The sequence below is a fragment of the Limulus polyphemus genome, unplaced genomic scaffold (genome assembly GCF_000517525.1).
Source record: "Limulus polyphemus unplaced genomic scaffold, Limulus_polyphemus-2.1.2 Scaffold6504, whole genome shotgun sequence".
Taxonomy (NCBI): Eukaryota; Metazoa; Arthropoda; class Merostomata; order Xiphosura; family Limulidae; genus Limulus; species Limulus polyphemus.
Window position 1 is genome coordinate 6558 of NW_013672114.1, and position 18157 is coordinate 24714.

At 36.5% G+C, this 18157-nt stretch overlaps 1 protein-coding gene across 1 annotated transcript in view; it reads right to left on the minus strand.

Annotated features, from left to right (window-relative positions):
* The window catches only part of LOC111089524, a gene marked incomplete at its 5' end in the record, with an annotated part of 35882 nt that overhangs the window by 4836 nt on the left and 12889 nt on the right, over nucleotides 1-18157 (minus strand). The window contains 3 exons of the mRNA XM_022402178.1: nucleotides 13266-13465; nucleotides 15397-15456; nucleotides 15921-16044. Coding sequence (XP_022257886.1) covers nucleotides 13266-13465; nucleotides 15397-15456; nucleotides 15921-16044 — 384 coding nt within the window. The remainder of the gene's footprint in view (nucleotides 1-13265; nucleotides 13466-15396; nucleotides 15457-15920; nucleotides 16045-18157) is intronic.

Here is an 18157-nt window from a genome sequence, read left to right on the forward strand (position 1 = left end):
CAGATCAATTACTCACTATCTACTCACACATTACCTTCCCTTCTTATATATATATACCAGCCTACCCTACTAGTAAATACTAGACCATTCGCCAAGATACGGGATAGTTCTAGAAACAAGAGAGCGTGAGAATTGTCACGTGATCTCGATGACGCAACAAATCCTTGTCTTTAAACCTCAACATTTCCATGTTGGACACCAAAATTCAACAAACTTGGTCAACTTATTCCACACCATTTTTATGCCTAAAGGAACCATGGGATCTTGTTACAAGCCAATAATATGTTATTTAATGGACCACCCTATTTTAAATCAGGAATTTCAAAGGACAACTTAGCTTGGAGAATACTCAAAAGTAAGGGAAAAAATAATTCCATAAATATAATATCCAACAACAAACAGAAGAGGAAGCAAATGACAGAAAAGAAAAGGTCATAACATCTACTAAAGGAGTGCTAAGACAACACAAGGCTAACGAGAGACTCAAAATTTAAGAATAATGCAAAACTTGAAATATACTGAAATCTAGGAATAATTTCAGAGGAAAGTATGGCACAATTAAGAACATTGGCAAAATCAGAGGTTATAATTTTCCTATACTGAAAATGTATTTCTGATAGGTACTTACCTCTACTTACAAGATTAGCTATTCTCGTTCAGTGTTGCCCCCTATATGTGAACTTTTTATTTATGCATGTCGCAAGCCTTCTTGTAATTACTATATTCCAACATGCCTCTCATGCAAATCAGCATGCATCATCTCTTAACCAATAGTAACGTGATATGTTCACGTGACGCATATGACTCCCTCTATACTCCTCACCCGAACCTTCATGTCGAGGTTTGGCAGAAGGTGTGAGCACTGGAGAAGTGAAGAGGAAGGGTGGGAAGTGTGAGAGGAGGTAAGTACATATCACAAATACATTTTCAGTATAGGAAAATTATAACTTCCGATACAGTACTTACTTTTCCAGTATCAAAAGGATGTCTATCACATGTAATCAACTCTCCCAACCATGGCAGAGTCCAACACCATCCAAGGGTAAAACCATCCCCATAAGAAGAGAACAAGGGATAGACAAGGATCACCCATGAACAATCCCATGTACTACCACTGTGACCAAAGACACAAACAAAGTAATTGAAGGAGGGATATAGACAACCTGTACTCGTGTGAGGACTTATGTTGAATGGTTCACTCCAATCCAAAACCTCTATGCTGGGAGGGAACCAACTTTTATACAAAGATAGGATGAGATCTCCCAATCAAAGAGGTTAACTGCAATTGGGATGGCTTAACTACAGTGTTTACATAAAGTGTAGCAGAAGGCCACATCATCCAGTAAGGTGACAGCTCAACTCCATTGTTTGTGTAAAATGAAGCAGGAGGCCACGTAATCCTGTAAGGTAATGGCTCAATACCTATAGTTGTGTAAAATGTATCAGGAGGCCACATCAACCAGAAGGTGACAGCTCGACTCCAGTGGTTGTGTCAATGTTAGTAGGAGGCCACATAATCTGTGAAGGTGACGGGTCAGCTCCAGTGGTTGTGTGAATGGTAGTAGGAGGCCACATCATCCAGTAAGGAGACAGCTCAACTCCAGTGTGGTTATGTAAACATGATCAGGAAGCCATGCCAACCAGCAAGACGATGGCTCAACTCCTCTGGAGGCCACGTTGTATATACACCAGCAGAACACCACTGCCCTACTCTCAACTGAATGATTTGAAAATTTTTACATGTGGAATTCATTCAGGAGGGTGCCTCCTTGGTCAGCCACACCAGCAGCTTGGAACTGGAAATGGTAGGCACTCCCATACTCCACTCAAGGAAAGGAGGATGACAATGCAGTGGAGGGCCCAGAGGAACGTCACCACCAGAGACAGTGCAATGGGTGACCACAAAACCCTGTTTTGAAAAGCAGACCATACCTGGTTATTCACTCGAGGCATGGCAGGGTTCGGCAGCAATCCCCTTTTGCTTTACCCATGTAGTCCATTTAAATTTTAAATAACTATCTTTTACTCATATATCAAATTTAAGTACATTAGAGTATCGCAGTACAAGTTTTAAGATCATGTATTAATTTAAGTGGCTTCTTTTTAAAATTCAATCCATGCATACAGTATTCTAACAAGCACAAAATCAGATGTGATGAAAAATTAATACACATATATATATTATACACATTTATTATGGTATTTTGAAGGTAAAAGTCCAAAACGATTATAAATAAAAAACTGTACATATGCTGTAAAGAATATTAGTATGCTGCTGTCTTCTAGGAATTATTAGTTTTCATGTATATAAGAGACAGCAATAGCCATTAGTAAAGGAGAGAACACATACAGCTTAGTGGGAATATGGAAATTATACACTGTAGCCTTTTAGACCAAAAAGATAGAATCTTTATTAGATTATACAGTTATTAAATAAGATTTTAATCTATTATAATTATCCTCAGATTTTTTTGTTCTGAAAATGCACATGCACCATACTTTCAAATGCACATATGTGTGTACTTCATTTTAACAGATGTCAACAAAAGCCAGATGTAAATATACTTTAATAAACATTTTGTACTACAACATATTAAAACATGGTTCTCACTAGGGTCCTAGATTCTCACCTTTTTTTTCACAAGTCTTATAGGTAGAATTTAATAAACTCAAAAAAAAAGGAAAAAAGCACTTCAGTATCAATGAAAAACTTTATTAACAATTTACACGGCATGTTGTTTCCCTTTATGATTTTTCTATCAGTGTTAAGGGAGTTAAGTGCACTTTCATGCTCAAGAAAAACTAATAATGTACACTACATGTTGCTTACCCTCAGCAAGTGCTAAAGTAGGACAATATGCAAGAGGTAAATGAACAGCTAAACATGCAATATCTTCTTTTGTTTTTAATGTATCATTTCTTAAAAATGATTACTTGATTTCTTGTTTTTCTTTATGATTTCTTTTTGTCCAATTATCGTGTTGTTTATAAACGAATTATTGTAAGAACCTGCTTGCGTACCAACTACTAAACTTTGATATCTTACAAATTATTTTCAAGCAGAAAATAAAGAAACACCTTGAAGATTTTAAAGTTAAAGCTACTTGTTGTCATTTGTCTCTAAAATATGTGTATCACTCAAGGAAGATGAAAATGATATTATATAAAAAACACGATTTTATATTGTTTTTTGGGGATAATACTTAACTCTATATGAGGTTGGTTGATTTGACTGCAAATTATAACAGAAAACCACAATTGTTCATCCTAAATAGCTTATTTGTTTGTTTGTAATTAAGCACAAAGCTACACAATGGGCTATTTGTGCTCTGCCCACCACGGGTATTGAAACCCGGTTTCTAGCGTTGTAAGTCTGCAGACATACTGCTGTGTCACTGGGGGGCCCTAAATAGCTTAAAGCTTGTAACAATATACAATTGTATATGGATAAGCAGACAAATCAGGAGCAAATGTTGGGCTGCACCAAAGGTCAGCCATTAGCCCCCTGCTATTCATCATTATCATTAACTTCTTGAGTAAATAATGCCATAAGGGACCTTTGCGGGAACTATTATTCGTTGATGATCTTGTTCCAACAGCTGAAAGTGAGCAGGAGTTACGAATATAAGTTAAAATGTAGCAGAAGAGTTTAGAAAGAAGAGGCTTGAAAGTGAATGCCAGAAAAATAGTAGTCATGGTGAGTGGAAAATATAAGAAAATGAAAGTTAATATTGCAGATGTAAATAGAAAGCCATTGGAACAGGTAAAAGACTTTAGGTACTTGGAAAGTACAATCCAAACTGAAGGATGAAGTGAGAAGGTTGTGAGAAATAGAATCCATGCAAGTTGAGGGAAATGAAAGGAAGTAGCCACAGTCATCTGTCACAAAAGGTTACAAAGGGCATTGAAAGTCAAAGTGTATAAGACCATGATTAGACCAGTATTCCGCTACGGAGCTGAGACCTGGATCCTGAAGAAGAAAGAAGAGGCTTGTTGACATGAGCAGAAATGGGAATGCTGAGATGGCTATTAGGAGTATCACCAAAAGAGTAGAGAACAAATAAGGAACTTAAGGAAATAGCAGAAGTCTGTGGAGTAGAGGAAAATGCAAAAGAAGCAAGGGTGAGGTGGTTTGGTTACATGAAGAAAAGAGAAGAAGAAAAAGCAAAAAGGAGAGCATTAGAGCTGCCAATAGCTAGCAAGAGAAGACAGGAAAAGCCAGTAAAGCATTGAAAAGATGGGATTAAAGAAGACTTAAACAAAAGGAGAATTGCAGAAGACCTACAACGAATAAAGATGACCGGAGGAAGACACACGTGTAAAGGATGGCGACCCCTGCTAAAATCCAAGGAAGAAGTGCAGTGGGTGACTGCAAACTCCTATCTTTAAAACCCAGTAAGCTTGAGTCAAAGACGTGGGCAGATCAATATCCCAGAGCTGGCTTTTCTGATAGTTTATGGAATAGGTATGATCTGGATTGGACATTTGAGTAAATATGTATACCACAAGGATACTTCAAATGGTCTTGTGGAACACCTTATCTAACAGTGGACATTAGTAAAGCCAAGTCAGCTAGTGTGTCAATGTGTGTATGCTGTCTCAATGCAGAGTATGGGTAAGTATATCCTCGGAGGCAACACCAGCCACCTTGTAGGATCCTATGAAATTAAAAAGAGGATTCTGTAAAAGAAATTGTACATATTCTTTACCAAGAAAGTGGCATGATGGAAGAATAGCGGCAGATGGAAGCCAAAATCCAGCAGAAGATGAAACAGACAGGTGATGTAGATAAGGAGAGACAGATGTGTGGAAGATCGTCCATATATCTGCTTGGAGGATCTTTCCCTAGAGATGGTGAATATGAGATGCAAGAGAATGAGAAAGATGATGAATCAAATGTGAACAAATGTGAAACATATTGTGAGCATCCACATCCAGAGACAAACATACCAACCAGAGGAGTTACCATACTCATGCAATAAGGGTAGAAGGAGAAAGGTCTCTGGAAGGGGAGGGTCCCAGAGTAGGAGCATATGATGATGAGGACCCAAAAAGAGATAAGTCCATGATAAAGAACATCAAACAGCTGTAACAGAGAACAGAAGCCAATTTTGGTCCAAACAATCAAATAGGGGAAAGCCAGAGGGAAGGTAGATAGGAGGAAAAGTATGGTTACCCTCCCGAGCAGTTGAAGGCTTAGGAAAGAAAGATCAGTATGGGGAAAGAAATATATAAGTGTGATGAAAGAGGCTGCAAGAAGCATACATATCATAGACAATGGAACAGCAGCAAGCACAGGCAATAAGGAGAAGGAAATAATTCTGGAGAGAAAGACTGTACAAAAGCAAGAAGACAACATGAAAACATACAAATTTTCATCAAGATCTCAGTCAGGTATGGGAGGCAAACAAGGAAGAGAGAGAAGAATGAAGGAGCAAAACAGAGCAGGAGGGTACAAAGGAAGAAACACATTGTAGTACCAGGAAATGAGAAATGCCATGAATAAGGCCATCCAATAACCAGCAAAGGAAGAGGCTGAAAAGCCATGGATAAACAGCAAAGAAAAAAGGTAGAAAGATGGTTCATGGTAGGGTAGTCAGAAGTAAAGAAATAACAGATGGACCAGTGATGAAAGACCCAACACTTTTGTTGATAAACGGACACAATGGAAGGATGACAGAAATGAGACCAGAAGAATGTCACACGACTAGAAAGTGAAGGATTGAACAAACCCACAGGTGAAGATGAAGGGAAGATATAACACACTGAAAAGAAATGTGTGAGTGTGAAGTAAGAAAGAAGGGAAATTAGTAGAGCAAGGAAAAGGGTGAGTGAGAAAATAAGCAGCCAAATCCAAAGGATGAGGAACAGTAAACCAGAAGAGAGGAAGGTGGAAGTAGAGGAGAGTGCCAAAGGTGTTCATGAGAGGCATGCTCAATCAAAAGCAAACCCAACGAAAGACCTAAGGCATAGAGTCCACTCAATTGGTAGAATGCAGGTGGGCCGAGAGAGAGGCGCCTGCCACCAAGTTTTAAGATCCCAGCAGATGAGATGCAATAAGTCAAACCCAATGTGAATTGGCCCAAAAGTACATGTTCAATACCCAAAAGCAAAGGGTCCTGGAATGGGTGCCATACGTTGCAGGCAAAGAGAATAACTCAGCTGAGACAAGAGATAAAGAAAATAAAGTAGTACCAAATATTGAGTGGGTGTGCATAGCCTCCTGTAAAACAAGGGAGGTGTGAGAAGAAGAAACCATCCAAGAATGGGCCAACAAAATTCAATCATCCAACAAAAATAATACCACCCTTTGGGTGTGAATATGTCGAGTGAAGGCCTCAGGATACTAATGAATATGAAAAGGGCCGACATGAAGTCAAGGAATAGGAAGACATGAACATTATGGACAGAACATCAAACATATAGGGACGACGGGTCAAGAGTGATATGTAAGAAGGTGTCTGACATACTGCAGACCAGGTGAAAAAGATTACTGGCAGAGTTTGAAGAAGGAGAAAAGTAAATCGGAAGAGAAGCAAGGAGAGAACAAAGTGGAGAAATAAAAAACGACTGTCAGCAGAAAATGAGAACAACAGCGTTATACACTGTTCGCGTTAAAGCACGTGAAATTAAGTGGGATTTGCCTCAAGGCAAATGGCATGCAAGTCTCTAATGCAAATGCACAAGGAAGACAGCTAATCAGCAGGAAGAGGTGAGTTGTCAGCTCAGAATATATTACATGGCAAACTGGACTCTCAGGAAAGCCCTACATAAATTAACAGAACTAAATTTATGTACTTCATACTGTTTTCAATATGTTGTTCCTGATTTAACTGTGAAAATCTTTTAAAGTGAAATATAAGCAAGAAAAACAGCCCATAATATGTTCTGTTTATGTTACTATTAAAATAACTTTTGTATTTTCCAACAAGCTAAATATTTCAGTTTCAATTAGGTGTATTGAAAAAAAATATTAGTTCTTAATAACTTGTGACTAAATCAAAATTATTAGTTAATGGTAATTTATAAATATACTTCCAATATACATGATAGTGGCTTGGTATGGCTATGTGGTTAGGGCGCTCGACTCGCGGGTTCGAATCCCCGTCCCGCCAAACATGCTCCCCTTTCAGCTGTGGGGGAATTATAATGTGATGGTCAATCTCACTATTCGTTGGTAAAAGAGTAACCCAAGAGTTGACGGTGGGTGGTGATGACTAGCTGCCTTCCTTCTAGTCTTACACTGCTAAATTAGGGACGGCTAGCACAGATAGCCCTCGTGTAGCTCTGCACGAATATCAAAACAAACAAACAACCAATATACATGAACCATCTATAATAATCGTTCACTTAGAAAATCTAGTATTATCTTTTACCTGTTCTTTCTTCACATGACATGAGAAATTCTACATTCTGAGTAGCAATGTATATTATATAGCTAGGATGTAAAAAAATATTATTCGTATTAATACATCTTATTAAAATTGTTACTTTCATGTTCAGGCATTTTTCATATCCTTAAAGAAAGTAAAGCTTTAGAACCGTGGTGTACATATACAAGTTTGAGCTTCATACCAATTGAGTTGGACCTAAAACTGATTGTCCAGTTGTATGTAAAACCAAAGACTTCACCAACTTTCAGGTTCTTCAAAATCAGCATCACAGGATCATTACAAACAACTGATGGTTCAACAAGAGAAAAGTGAGCTATTTCCTAAATAAAAATTAAAAATTAACCCGATGACTACCGGTACTAACTTTCTTAGTAGGCAATGCAAGTGTGCATTTGTGAATTGAAAAAATGATAGATAAGTAACACTGAAGTGGACAAACCATCTTTTCAACCTGAAGAACTCTGAAAGGCAACATCCAAGGCTCGGAATGATGGGATCGTGTATGCCTTACACAACCAAAGGAAACAGAACTCATCTGGTCTGGAATTATGAACACTCATCCAGTTACTTCAGAACTTACATCCAGTTTGCCCGCATAATTATGGGGAGGACGTGGAACAACTGTGATCAACCAAGGACCCAGAATGGGACCACTCCATGTTCGAAATTACAAGTAGACAGTGAACCCTCTTCCATGAACAATGTACTGAACCAATATTGATAAAAAGAAGGGCCATGCACACCCTAACTGGATAGCCATACATCAAATCTGAACCAGTATTACAAGTAGGCTCCTGCATAGGCTGGTGCCATTTCTACTGACATCTGGGAAAAAATAAAGGAACATGAGTAAGAGGGCCTCCAGCTTCGCCCTCTTCTTGAATAGTGAAAGAATTCACTCAAGCTCTCTAGAGGAAAAGCCTCTGTTCACCACCCCATTGACTGGAAACCAGGTGTGGTAAGGACTTCATAGCTCTACGAGTAGCATATGGGAGATAATACACGATGGAGAGTCCTGAGGAACAGTGCTCTGGAAACAGTGCAATAGGTGAACGAAGTTTCCTAATTTTTAAAAGCAAACCAACCACTATTTATTCAATCCAATGATCGGCAGAAATGAGGGAACCCCTTATCCTTTACTCGTGATATTCCTTGAGGGGTGATCCAGCATAGTACAATAATACCACCCAATCAGCTTCTAGGTAGTCTTATGGAACACCTCATTTCTACAAGCCTGTTGCAACCTGCATAAAGTATATTGAATTAGTGGTTGTTAGTGCAGAATTGGCTTGATAAAAGCACACCTGTCTGGGCAACACTCGCCACAAAGTGGGATCCTATGAAAACAAGGTAATGGACCCTGAAAGGTAGCAATGAAAATACTCACCCCTTTGTATGATCCAGCAGAACCAGTTAAGATAGCTACAGATGAAAAGACTGCCAGATCATGCAAGTAATGTGAGATAAAAAATATTGGGAGATGTCCACATACCGGTTTGCAGAATGACCTCCAGCAAACAGTTCAACCGGGCCATTAAGGACATAGAAATGTGACAACTCTGATTAGACGTGACTCACAGAAAATTCCTTACCTTCAAAGAGAGCCCAGAATAAAAATTCATTGGCTAACATCTCTAAAGGCATTAGTGCAGGTAAAAAAAAAATTCAAGACTATCACTGAACATGACCATAATCGAAATCTGATCAGACACAGAAGTGAGAAATAATGATCAGATGAATTGTAGATAAGGATTTATCCCGTTCCCTGTCTGACAGTGTCTTTGGTAAGAAGAACCAGTCTGTAGACAAACAGCACAAATCACCCCGACCAGTGATGTCTATAGGTCAGCAGCTACAAGAGATAAATCTTCAGGTAAAGAGGATACATGGCGTATAAGAGTCAGGTCACAAACAGGTGTTGAGAAAGAACATGTAATGTAATCTTAATATATCTATTAGGTAACTGGAATGGTCATTTGGAACCAAGGACCCAAAGCGACTTGAGGAATCCAGAGAGGACTGGGGATCAAAGAATATGTAGTCATGATAATCGAACAGTAGTCGATAAGGCCACTTTAAACAGGGCAATTGTGTAAGATGCAAAATATCTGCCAAAGAGTCAGGTCAAATAACGAGTTATGGTTATTGGTTGAATCTCCTCTCAATACACCATTGTTGATATGTTTGTCATTTCCATTGAAAAATGTTCATCTCTGAACTAAGCGAAAAGGACTGGCATGACCAGGTGGTTAGGGTACTTGACTTGCAATATGAGGGTCACGGGTTCGAATCCCCATCCCACCAAACATGCTCGCCCTTTCAGTGGTGGAGGCATTATAAGATGATGGTCAATCTCACTATTCGTTAGTAAAACAGTAGCACAAGAGTTGGCGGTAGTTGGTGATGACTAGCTGCTTTTCCTCTAGTCTTTCACTGCTAAATTAGGATGGCTAGTACAGATAGCCCTCATGTAGTTTTGCACGAAATTCAAACCAACCTTAGAAATTAATCACCAATGCCATACAAAAGACTGCAGGACTTATATGCCTGCAGCTTGAGCTTCTGGATAGCCAGGTGTACCATGTCAAGTCATGGCTGCCTCCACAGAAATAGCCTAAGAAATCGGAAGAGGTGGACACTCCAGAAGGTTCCACAGAAACAGAATGGAGCACCCAATCTGGTTCTATCAACTGGACCCGACAATAGGTTGGAACAAATCATATTTAGTATCCTGGGTAACGTCCTCAAAAAATTTCAGAAGATTTGCTAAACAAGACTTTCCCTTAGTGAAACCATGTTGGCTCTTTGACACCATATCAAACTGATTTAAGTGACTTTACAATGCATCTTTAATCGCACTCTCCAAAACCTTTCCAACTACTGATGTAAGACTAACTGGCCTATAATTGCCTGGACAATGTTTATCACTGCTTTTAAATATTGAACTAACATTAGCCAAATTACAATCTTCTAATACTCTTCCACTACTTAATGACCTATAAAAATATTAGCTAGCAGTTCACAAATAAAATGTTTAAGTTCCTTTATAACTTGTCTGGTCCAGGGTATTTATCAATTTTTAGGTTTCCCAACTTTTCTCTTACAATTTCAGAACTTAAAATGATATCCTTTAGATCAATATTTTTCCCATACATTAAAGTGCTCTGGTTAAGACATAATATTTGTATCTTCCTTCGTAAAAACTGAAGAGAACATATAGTTTAATAAGTTTACCATCTCATAATCTTCTGAGATCAGCTCCCTACTATCATTTTTAAGAGGTCCAATCCCCATCCTAACATTTTGCTTACCCATTATATATACCTAAATAATTCCTTATTGTTTGATTTAACTCAACCAACCCTCTTTCATATAGAGTTTTTGCCCTTTTAACTTCCTTTTTAACCAGCTCTCTTGATTTCCTATAGTCCTCTAAGTCCTTATTATTTCCATTAAGTTTAAATTTCTTGAATTTATTATGTTTATCCCTATGATGATCTCTTAAACCTTTACTAAACATATTGGCTATTCCTCTCCATTGCCATTTTTTCTGTAGGGAATATATATGTTCTGTAGGCATATAAATTTTTCCCTAAATATTTCCCACATCTGTTCAAGATCCCTTCCCAACTCTTTAGTTCAATCTACAGAAACCAGATCATATCTCATTCCATCAAAATTGGTTTTCCTTAAATTTGGAATTAGGGCACTATTCTTCTTCAATTCTACATGTAGTAAAAAAGATGTAAAGTAGTGAAGATGTGAACTGAATGGCTAATCCTGACTCAAAAACCTGTAGTGCTCCTGAATCTGTGGTTAAGGTTACCATACGTCCAGAAATTCTCGGAAAATAATCACCGACGCCACTGGAAGTGATCCAACCGAGCAGCAGAACCCTTGGATATAGACAGAATCTATTCTGGGTACTAATGTACTGAGAGTCTAATGTCGAGGGTCAGGACCTACGAGTGTGGGCAGAATTATGACCCCCTGTAGGATCCGATGAAATTTGAGACTCAAACGACAACAGGGGAGAATGTAGAAGCCGAAAATTGAACTAACTTGCATGCTAACAATGGATCCAGCTTGTCACCAATGAAGTTGGTGATCCTGAGAGTCTTCCAACAAAGTGAAGTGAAAGAAAAACGAAATGTTGGATTTTAGAGCTGTAAGTGTATAGACTTACCCTGTCTTACCAGAGGATATAGATCTATTCAGGTTAACCACAAACTCCACCTTAGAACCCTGAATTTGAGGAGTAGATGTATTATTTGAGAGTCGGAAAATGCGTCCACTTGGCGGTGGTAGGCTAAATCACGAAGTTCCGAAGACACGTCAAATAAGGCATAACTGTTCCTTCACGTAACTGAGAAGTAAACCTTCCAGCATAAACCACAATATCCGTGGATAGAGAGACCTTTCAGCCATCAAGTAAGGTATAGGATCAAAAGCAACTGGGAAAATGCCCATAACATCACAATCTCGATGAACCAGCAGAAGAAAACAAATCAAAAGAAGCTTATCCCCAAGTGACCTCCTGTTTGTTTTTGATAGGTCAATTAAAGACTGTGTTGATTACTGTTGATTGGAACAACATTTGTCAGGTAAATTTGTTTTGTTTGAGGAAAGCAACATTGGACCATCTACCGTGTCCACCACAGGGAATCGAACCCCAGACCCCAGCGCTACAAATCCACAAACTCAAAAGCCAACAGATTAAAAGAAGGTGCAGGAAAATGGAAATCTAAATTATTTCTAGAATGTTAAGATTGCCCTCAATTGCAGCAACAGAACCAAATATATATATTTCCATCTCACTATGAATAAGATCACTGACAGTCTCAACCAATAATGACCCCCCCCTCCCGACTGTTATGCGATACTAGATGTCAGATATGGGATAGGAGAGATCCGATTTGCCTTTCTACCAAAAATAATAATCCTGAAATTCATACCATAAACCAGCTTGTCAATCAGAATTTTTTTAAATTAGTTTGAAAATCAACTAGAAAACACAGATAACGTTCAAAGTATCTCTGACCTACCATAATACTGAGAAACCTGTTAGTGATGCTTTGTTGAGAAATAAAATTTACACATTATCTGAATAAGGTGCTTATATACAGTACCAGGATAGAAGGCGCATTGACATAGATGGAGAGTATACGAGATAAATATCGACAAAAGCAATTGAGTGGGATATAAAAGACTGGAGCAATCGAGAAAAAATCAGACCAGGAAGAAACCGAGTAATAGCTATAAGTGGGAGAGGAAGTAAATATGTTTTGGAACTATCTTCTTCAAAAGTATAAAGAAAGGACCATCTACCAAGAGAGTTAATACTATTATGGTTTAGTTCTGATTTTATAACTTAAGTTAATAAAGCATGTCTTTCTTACTGAAGTAGTGCCAACATTGTTAACTGGCTCAATATTACAGATAATTTCATCTATAATTAAAGCTGTATTCATTTGGATGGTGATGTTTACTGGTTCATTTGACTTAGTCACATCAACCACTTCTGGCCACATGTGCAGAAAAGCTGGACAGCCTGAAACATAAAGGCAGACATTAAAGCTTATGACCACATGAAGAACTATTACTGGGCATTAGTTGATGAATGAAAAACATGGAAATTCAGCAAGACCATTCACACATTTTTAAAGGTGAAAACATAGAATCAAAAGAACATCTGATTAAATAAACTAAATATCCATAAACTTGTTAGATTTTATGTTTAAAGTTCTGCATAATATTATTACTTTATATGTTATTTATATGTAGCATAAAACATAAACATGTATATATATATATATATTAACAACTGTCAGGCATTATTTACAGTGTAAAATAGTATTCAACACAACTCACTGTTAGATTTTGAATCACTTGGTAGTAGACATTTTCCACAAGCATTAATTTTTCGTCCACTATTGAGAATACCATCACAGCCAATGCAAGCATTATCACTGTCACACACATCACATTTGTTTAAACCATAACTTGGTATTTTTCCCATTTTGCCTTCGACACAGGAATTGCAGCTATTTTCCAGAAAAACAAAGGACAACCTTGATTGTATAGAAAACATACGAATCAGTAAATGCACTCATTTTTTCATCACCCAGAAGAAACATCATGAAGATTACCAATAGCTTTTAACAAGTTAGAGAATATTTAAAAGTTATCTATAAACTGAATTTAGTAAACTTTTCAAGATAAGTTCAATATGTTCAGAAATACTAATACACGGTGCTTCTTTTTAGATGGCATGCATTGGTACTGTGTACCAGCACCATTTTTCATATTGCAAAATGGAGAGAAAGGTGACAAAACTTGAAAGAGTAATGTAAATGAATGTGTGAATTTTCCCCTTTGAACAAATCTTTGAACCAAGAGACACCGAACTAGAAGTGTTACAAATGACAAAATTTAAAGGAGTGTGGAAAGATACTGTTTGTTTGATCGTGTATGTGTGATCATCAATGCAGCATCAGGTAGGATTAGTGTGCCATTAATAGGGAACATCAATGGTCACCTGGTTTGAACACCTACATGACGTGTCAACTATCAGTCGATGTACAGTAGTGGCTTCACTTTGATTGACAGGTTTCAATTGAGCAGTGGCAGGTAAGACCTGGCCTGGGTAGACACAATACTGAGTTCAAAGAGACTGCTTGGAACTGGGAATCGGGTGACCACAAGCCGAGTTGACTGGTATGCAGGTCTGGATTGTATATTCATTCAAATAAAATAAGTCACAAAGTGGATGAAAATGATTGACGTCACTAATTGCACAGCATTTTCTCAGCTAAGTTAAAAATATGCATGTGAGTCTCAGGAATAAGTCGTTTTGTTCTGACATGCTCAGTCGAGGTGATGATACTGTGCTTTGATTTTATTGTGACCGGGAGTGTATATCATTTTCATTGCGTCTTGAGAAAACACCCCAATGTAAAAATAAAACGAATTCCAAGTTTCTTTTCACCTTCTGTGAATAAGAAAGCTAGAATAAGTAAGGAGGTGACCCAAGAATAGGAACTAACAGCGTCAGTGACAGTTTCTGTTCCTGATCCATCCAGTGTCCACGAGCTATCTGATAATGACTGGCCTAGCTGATGGACTGCTGATCAAAACATGATTTTTGCAGGAAGTACGGTTGGCTGAATTTTGGAAATAATAAACTTGGCTGTACACCTTGTCGTAAAATTGGAACTTTTGGAGTGGAAACGAAGGCAGGAATGAAAGTTTCTAAAGAATGGGCCAAAATTGAAATAACTTTATTTGGTGAAAGGCGACAGAATGAGGGTTTTCGCAGATTAATTTGATTGTCACCCCAACCAGGGCTTTGTTTATGACAAAAAACGTTTTGGTACTTTTGTTTATTAAACTTGTTGAATCACCCCTTCCACGCTTTGACCCCAAAAAATAGGTAGTGTCATGGTTGCCCCGAAAACATCACTCAGCAGTAGACACCAAAAGCAAAGAACGAAGTTGGGTTATTGACTCAGATGAGAACATGATGAAAATTTGGAATTTTCTATAAAAAAAAGTAATTCAGTATGTTTCATCTCTTAATTTCTTATATATATGATTTGTACAAAAAAAAACATTGCTTATATACAAAATAAAAACACAACAATTCAACTTTATTTCATGGTTTCTCATTTATACTGTAACAGTTTTGACAGGAAATACACCTTCAACTATTGGAGAAAATTTATGCTAAGTAACTTTTTCTGACACATAATTCTATGAAACACAACAGAGAAGCGAAATTTGGTCTTTCTTTATATTACATCTACATCTTACAGTTATGAATATGCCTACCAGTGTGTTTCTTGATATCATGATGTATGTTTATAAAATACAGTTTTTATCAGTGTGAGTATTATTATACAACTTAATTCAAAATTCAGTAATTTAGGCAAAAGCCAAATATTATAGGTTGAAAAATAGTTAAAATAAACTGAAGCTTTACAGTAATTATATATAAACTTACATATTAATGTATGCTCCTTTATCATCTGTTTCATTAACTGGATCTTCTGGAAATTCTTTCCTGAACATGAACAGGAATATATATATATATATAGCACTATTACACTGCATTTATATCTAAAGTCAAAAATATACTCAACATTTACATGAAAACATAAGTAAATGTTTAAGTTTTAGCCAGACATTATTTTTTTTATCAAAGTAAAACTATAAGCTATGATGAGTAACTTAAATAATAATATTACACAAAGGATCTTCTTGTTTTAAAATACCATATTATTTACAAAGAAATTAAATCAAAAAAACTGAATAAGGTTTTTTTATTAAGCTTTTGAAGTTGTCAAATAATATTTCAGTTGATTTAATTTCTGGAATGCTGATGGTTATTATTACTTCCAAAACAGATGCCTATGTGATATTGTTCTTTAAACATCTGTTACGTGAATATCAACTTGAACTGGATATTTAGTCATCTGATGGTTTGTACTTCAATGTCTATGTATGATAGCTTAAATATGTACTCACTGAGCACATAAATGTCTATCATTGAAAGCTATATTTTCTTCTCGTTCATCATAAAGAGCAGTACAGCTTATCTCCACTTTCTCTGGCCTCTCTGATGTACATACACCACAGTCTTGAAAAGAATCTGCCAAATTCAATTTATAACTTATAAGACAAATGGCTTTATCACAATTCACGATAAATTACTAAACTAAAAAACATACAAGTGTAACAATCTTCAAAATAAAAAATATGTTTTATTTTTGAAGCAAATTTGAAATTTTTGTTTTGATTCTGAGAGTAATGAAAATACATTAAATGATATATATAGGTATATATGAACTTAATAATCAAACATTCATAATATTTTTCAATTAGTTAAATATACATCACACAGGTAATAACTTTATTATGTGTAAAAATCTAATAGATAAAAGTTTAATATTATATTTCAACTTTGTCAGAGAAAACCTGAGATAATGTCATCTTGGGGTCATTTACATTATCAGTTCCCTTTGTATGCTCGAAATGGTCATGTTTTGGGTATCATAAACTTAATTTTTCACTAAACTGACTAGCAGCAGCCAGATTTACTGAAATAATGAAACCACTACTACATTCCTCTAATGTCACTTTATACTGATCACCATATGATTTCAAACTGGAGACATGGCTTAGCTAACATAACTTTATATAAAAGGTCACCATGTGACCACACCCTAGAAATGCAGTATCTTAGTTAGCCAAAACAAAAGACTCCATAGTATTACTAAAGCAATGTTCTCAGTATTAAGGGCATGCACATATATTGCTAAGATGCACAAGTATATCTGGTCAAGTGATAGGATTATAAAAATTTAGTTAAGTAGGATTCTACTCAGAGTCATTGCTAGGCATTGGCACATGAGGTCCATGCCCCAATTTTATTTGACACTGCCACGAATCCCAAGTTAGTGTCTTGAAAAATCAGAAAGAAAAACCATGATCAATATCATACTAAAAAGCCAAAAATACCTGCACAAATGAACCTGATCCCCTGAATATTTTAAGTACCCAGTGACAACTCTGGTTCTACTGTATGTATCAAGATGCCATTTATACCAAAGAAACATCAAAGATAGGCGACCAAAGTGAAGAAGAGTAAGTGGGGAACTCAGTTAAATTTGTAGTGGAAGTCTGGAAAACTTAACATAATTTTAAAAAGTAGAATATGTTTGTTATGGTGTAACTTAAAATGTACTTAGCATACCCTTCTTTATCCAAAAAGCAAGTAACTTCACACTGAAATCAGAAAGTGTTACAAGAGTTTGTGTATCAACCATTCTATATTTCTTAATAATTATTATGTATATTAAGAATAATATTTCTTATTGTCTTCCTTTTTTATATTTCTCTAATATATCAGATGATCATATCATAACAGTTGTCTCCCTAAAGAACCTTTACCAGATATTGTTGAATCAGAATATCCAAACCCTTCTAAAGATCCAGGCTTTTTGAAATTATAATGAAAAAAAGATTGTATATTCAGCATTTCATCAAAGACATCAAGGGATTGCAAAATCATATGGAGGGGATGGTTAAAAAAATAATTTGAATCACATATATATTCTAGTTCTAATATCCTTATAACCATCATTTATGGTGTTCTTTATAACTTATAATACAATTTAGTAAAATGTAGTTCACTGAAAATAGTATTCATAGGCTGAAACACTGACCACAATTATTTCTTATGTATAGATTTGAGTAATTTCTTTGCATTTTAAGATTTAATCATGATGCAGCTGCATTTGTTGTTATAGTTTAATTTTTTTTCTATGTGGCTTAAAGTTGCACCAAGATTGGATGTTTAGATGTCTGAAAGAGTAACAGAGAGGATATCTTTAGCACTTTTGCACTGTGTGTGTGATAGCTACAAGCAAGATAAGAATTAGAATTCTGATCCAATGAAGAATTCACCCCATCTAACCATCAATAAAACCTTGATCTGGAATGTAATAAGCAAAGATACTGGATAAGATCAAATTGAAAGTATTTTTTCTTTGTTGTCAGTGACTGTTATGATTTCAAAGACATTTTTCAAGCATGAAAGAAAAATTGAACATGTAGACACTTTTAAAAAATATTGTTGCGTCAGCAAGGTCACGTGACTAGTATCACGCCACTTCTTCTCTGGAACCTTCGGGAATTGTCGGGAGATTACTAGATATAGGGTAGGCTCGTATATATATAAGATGGTGACAACGTGACGGGAT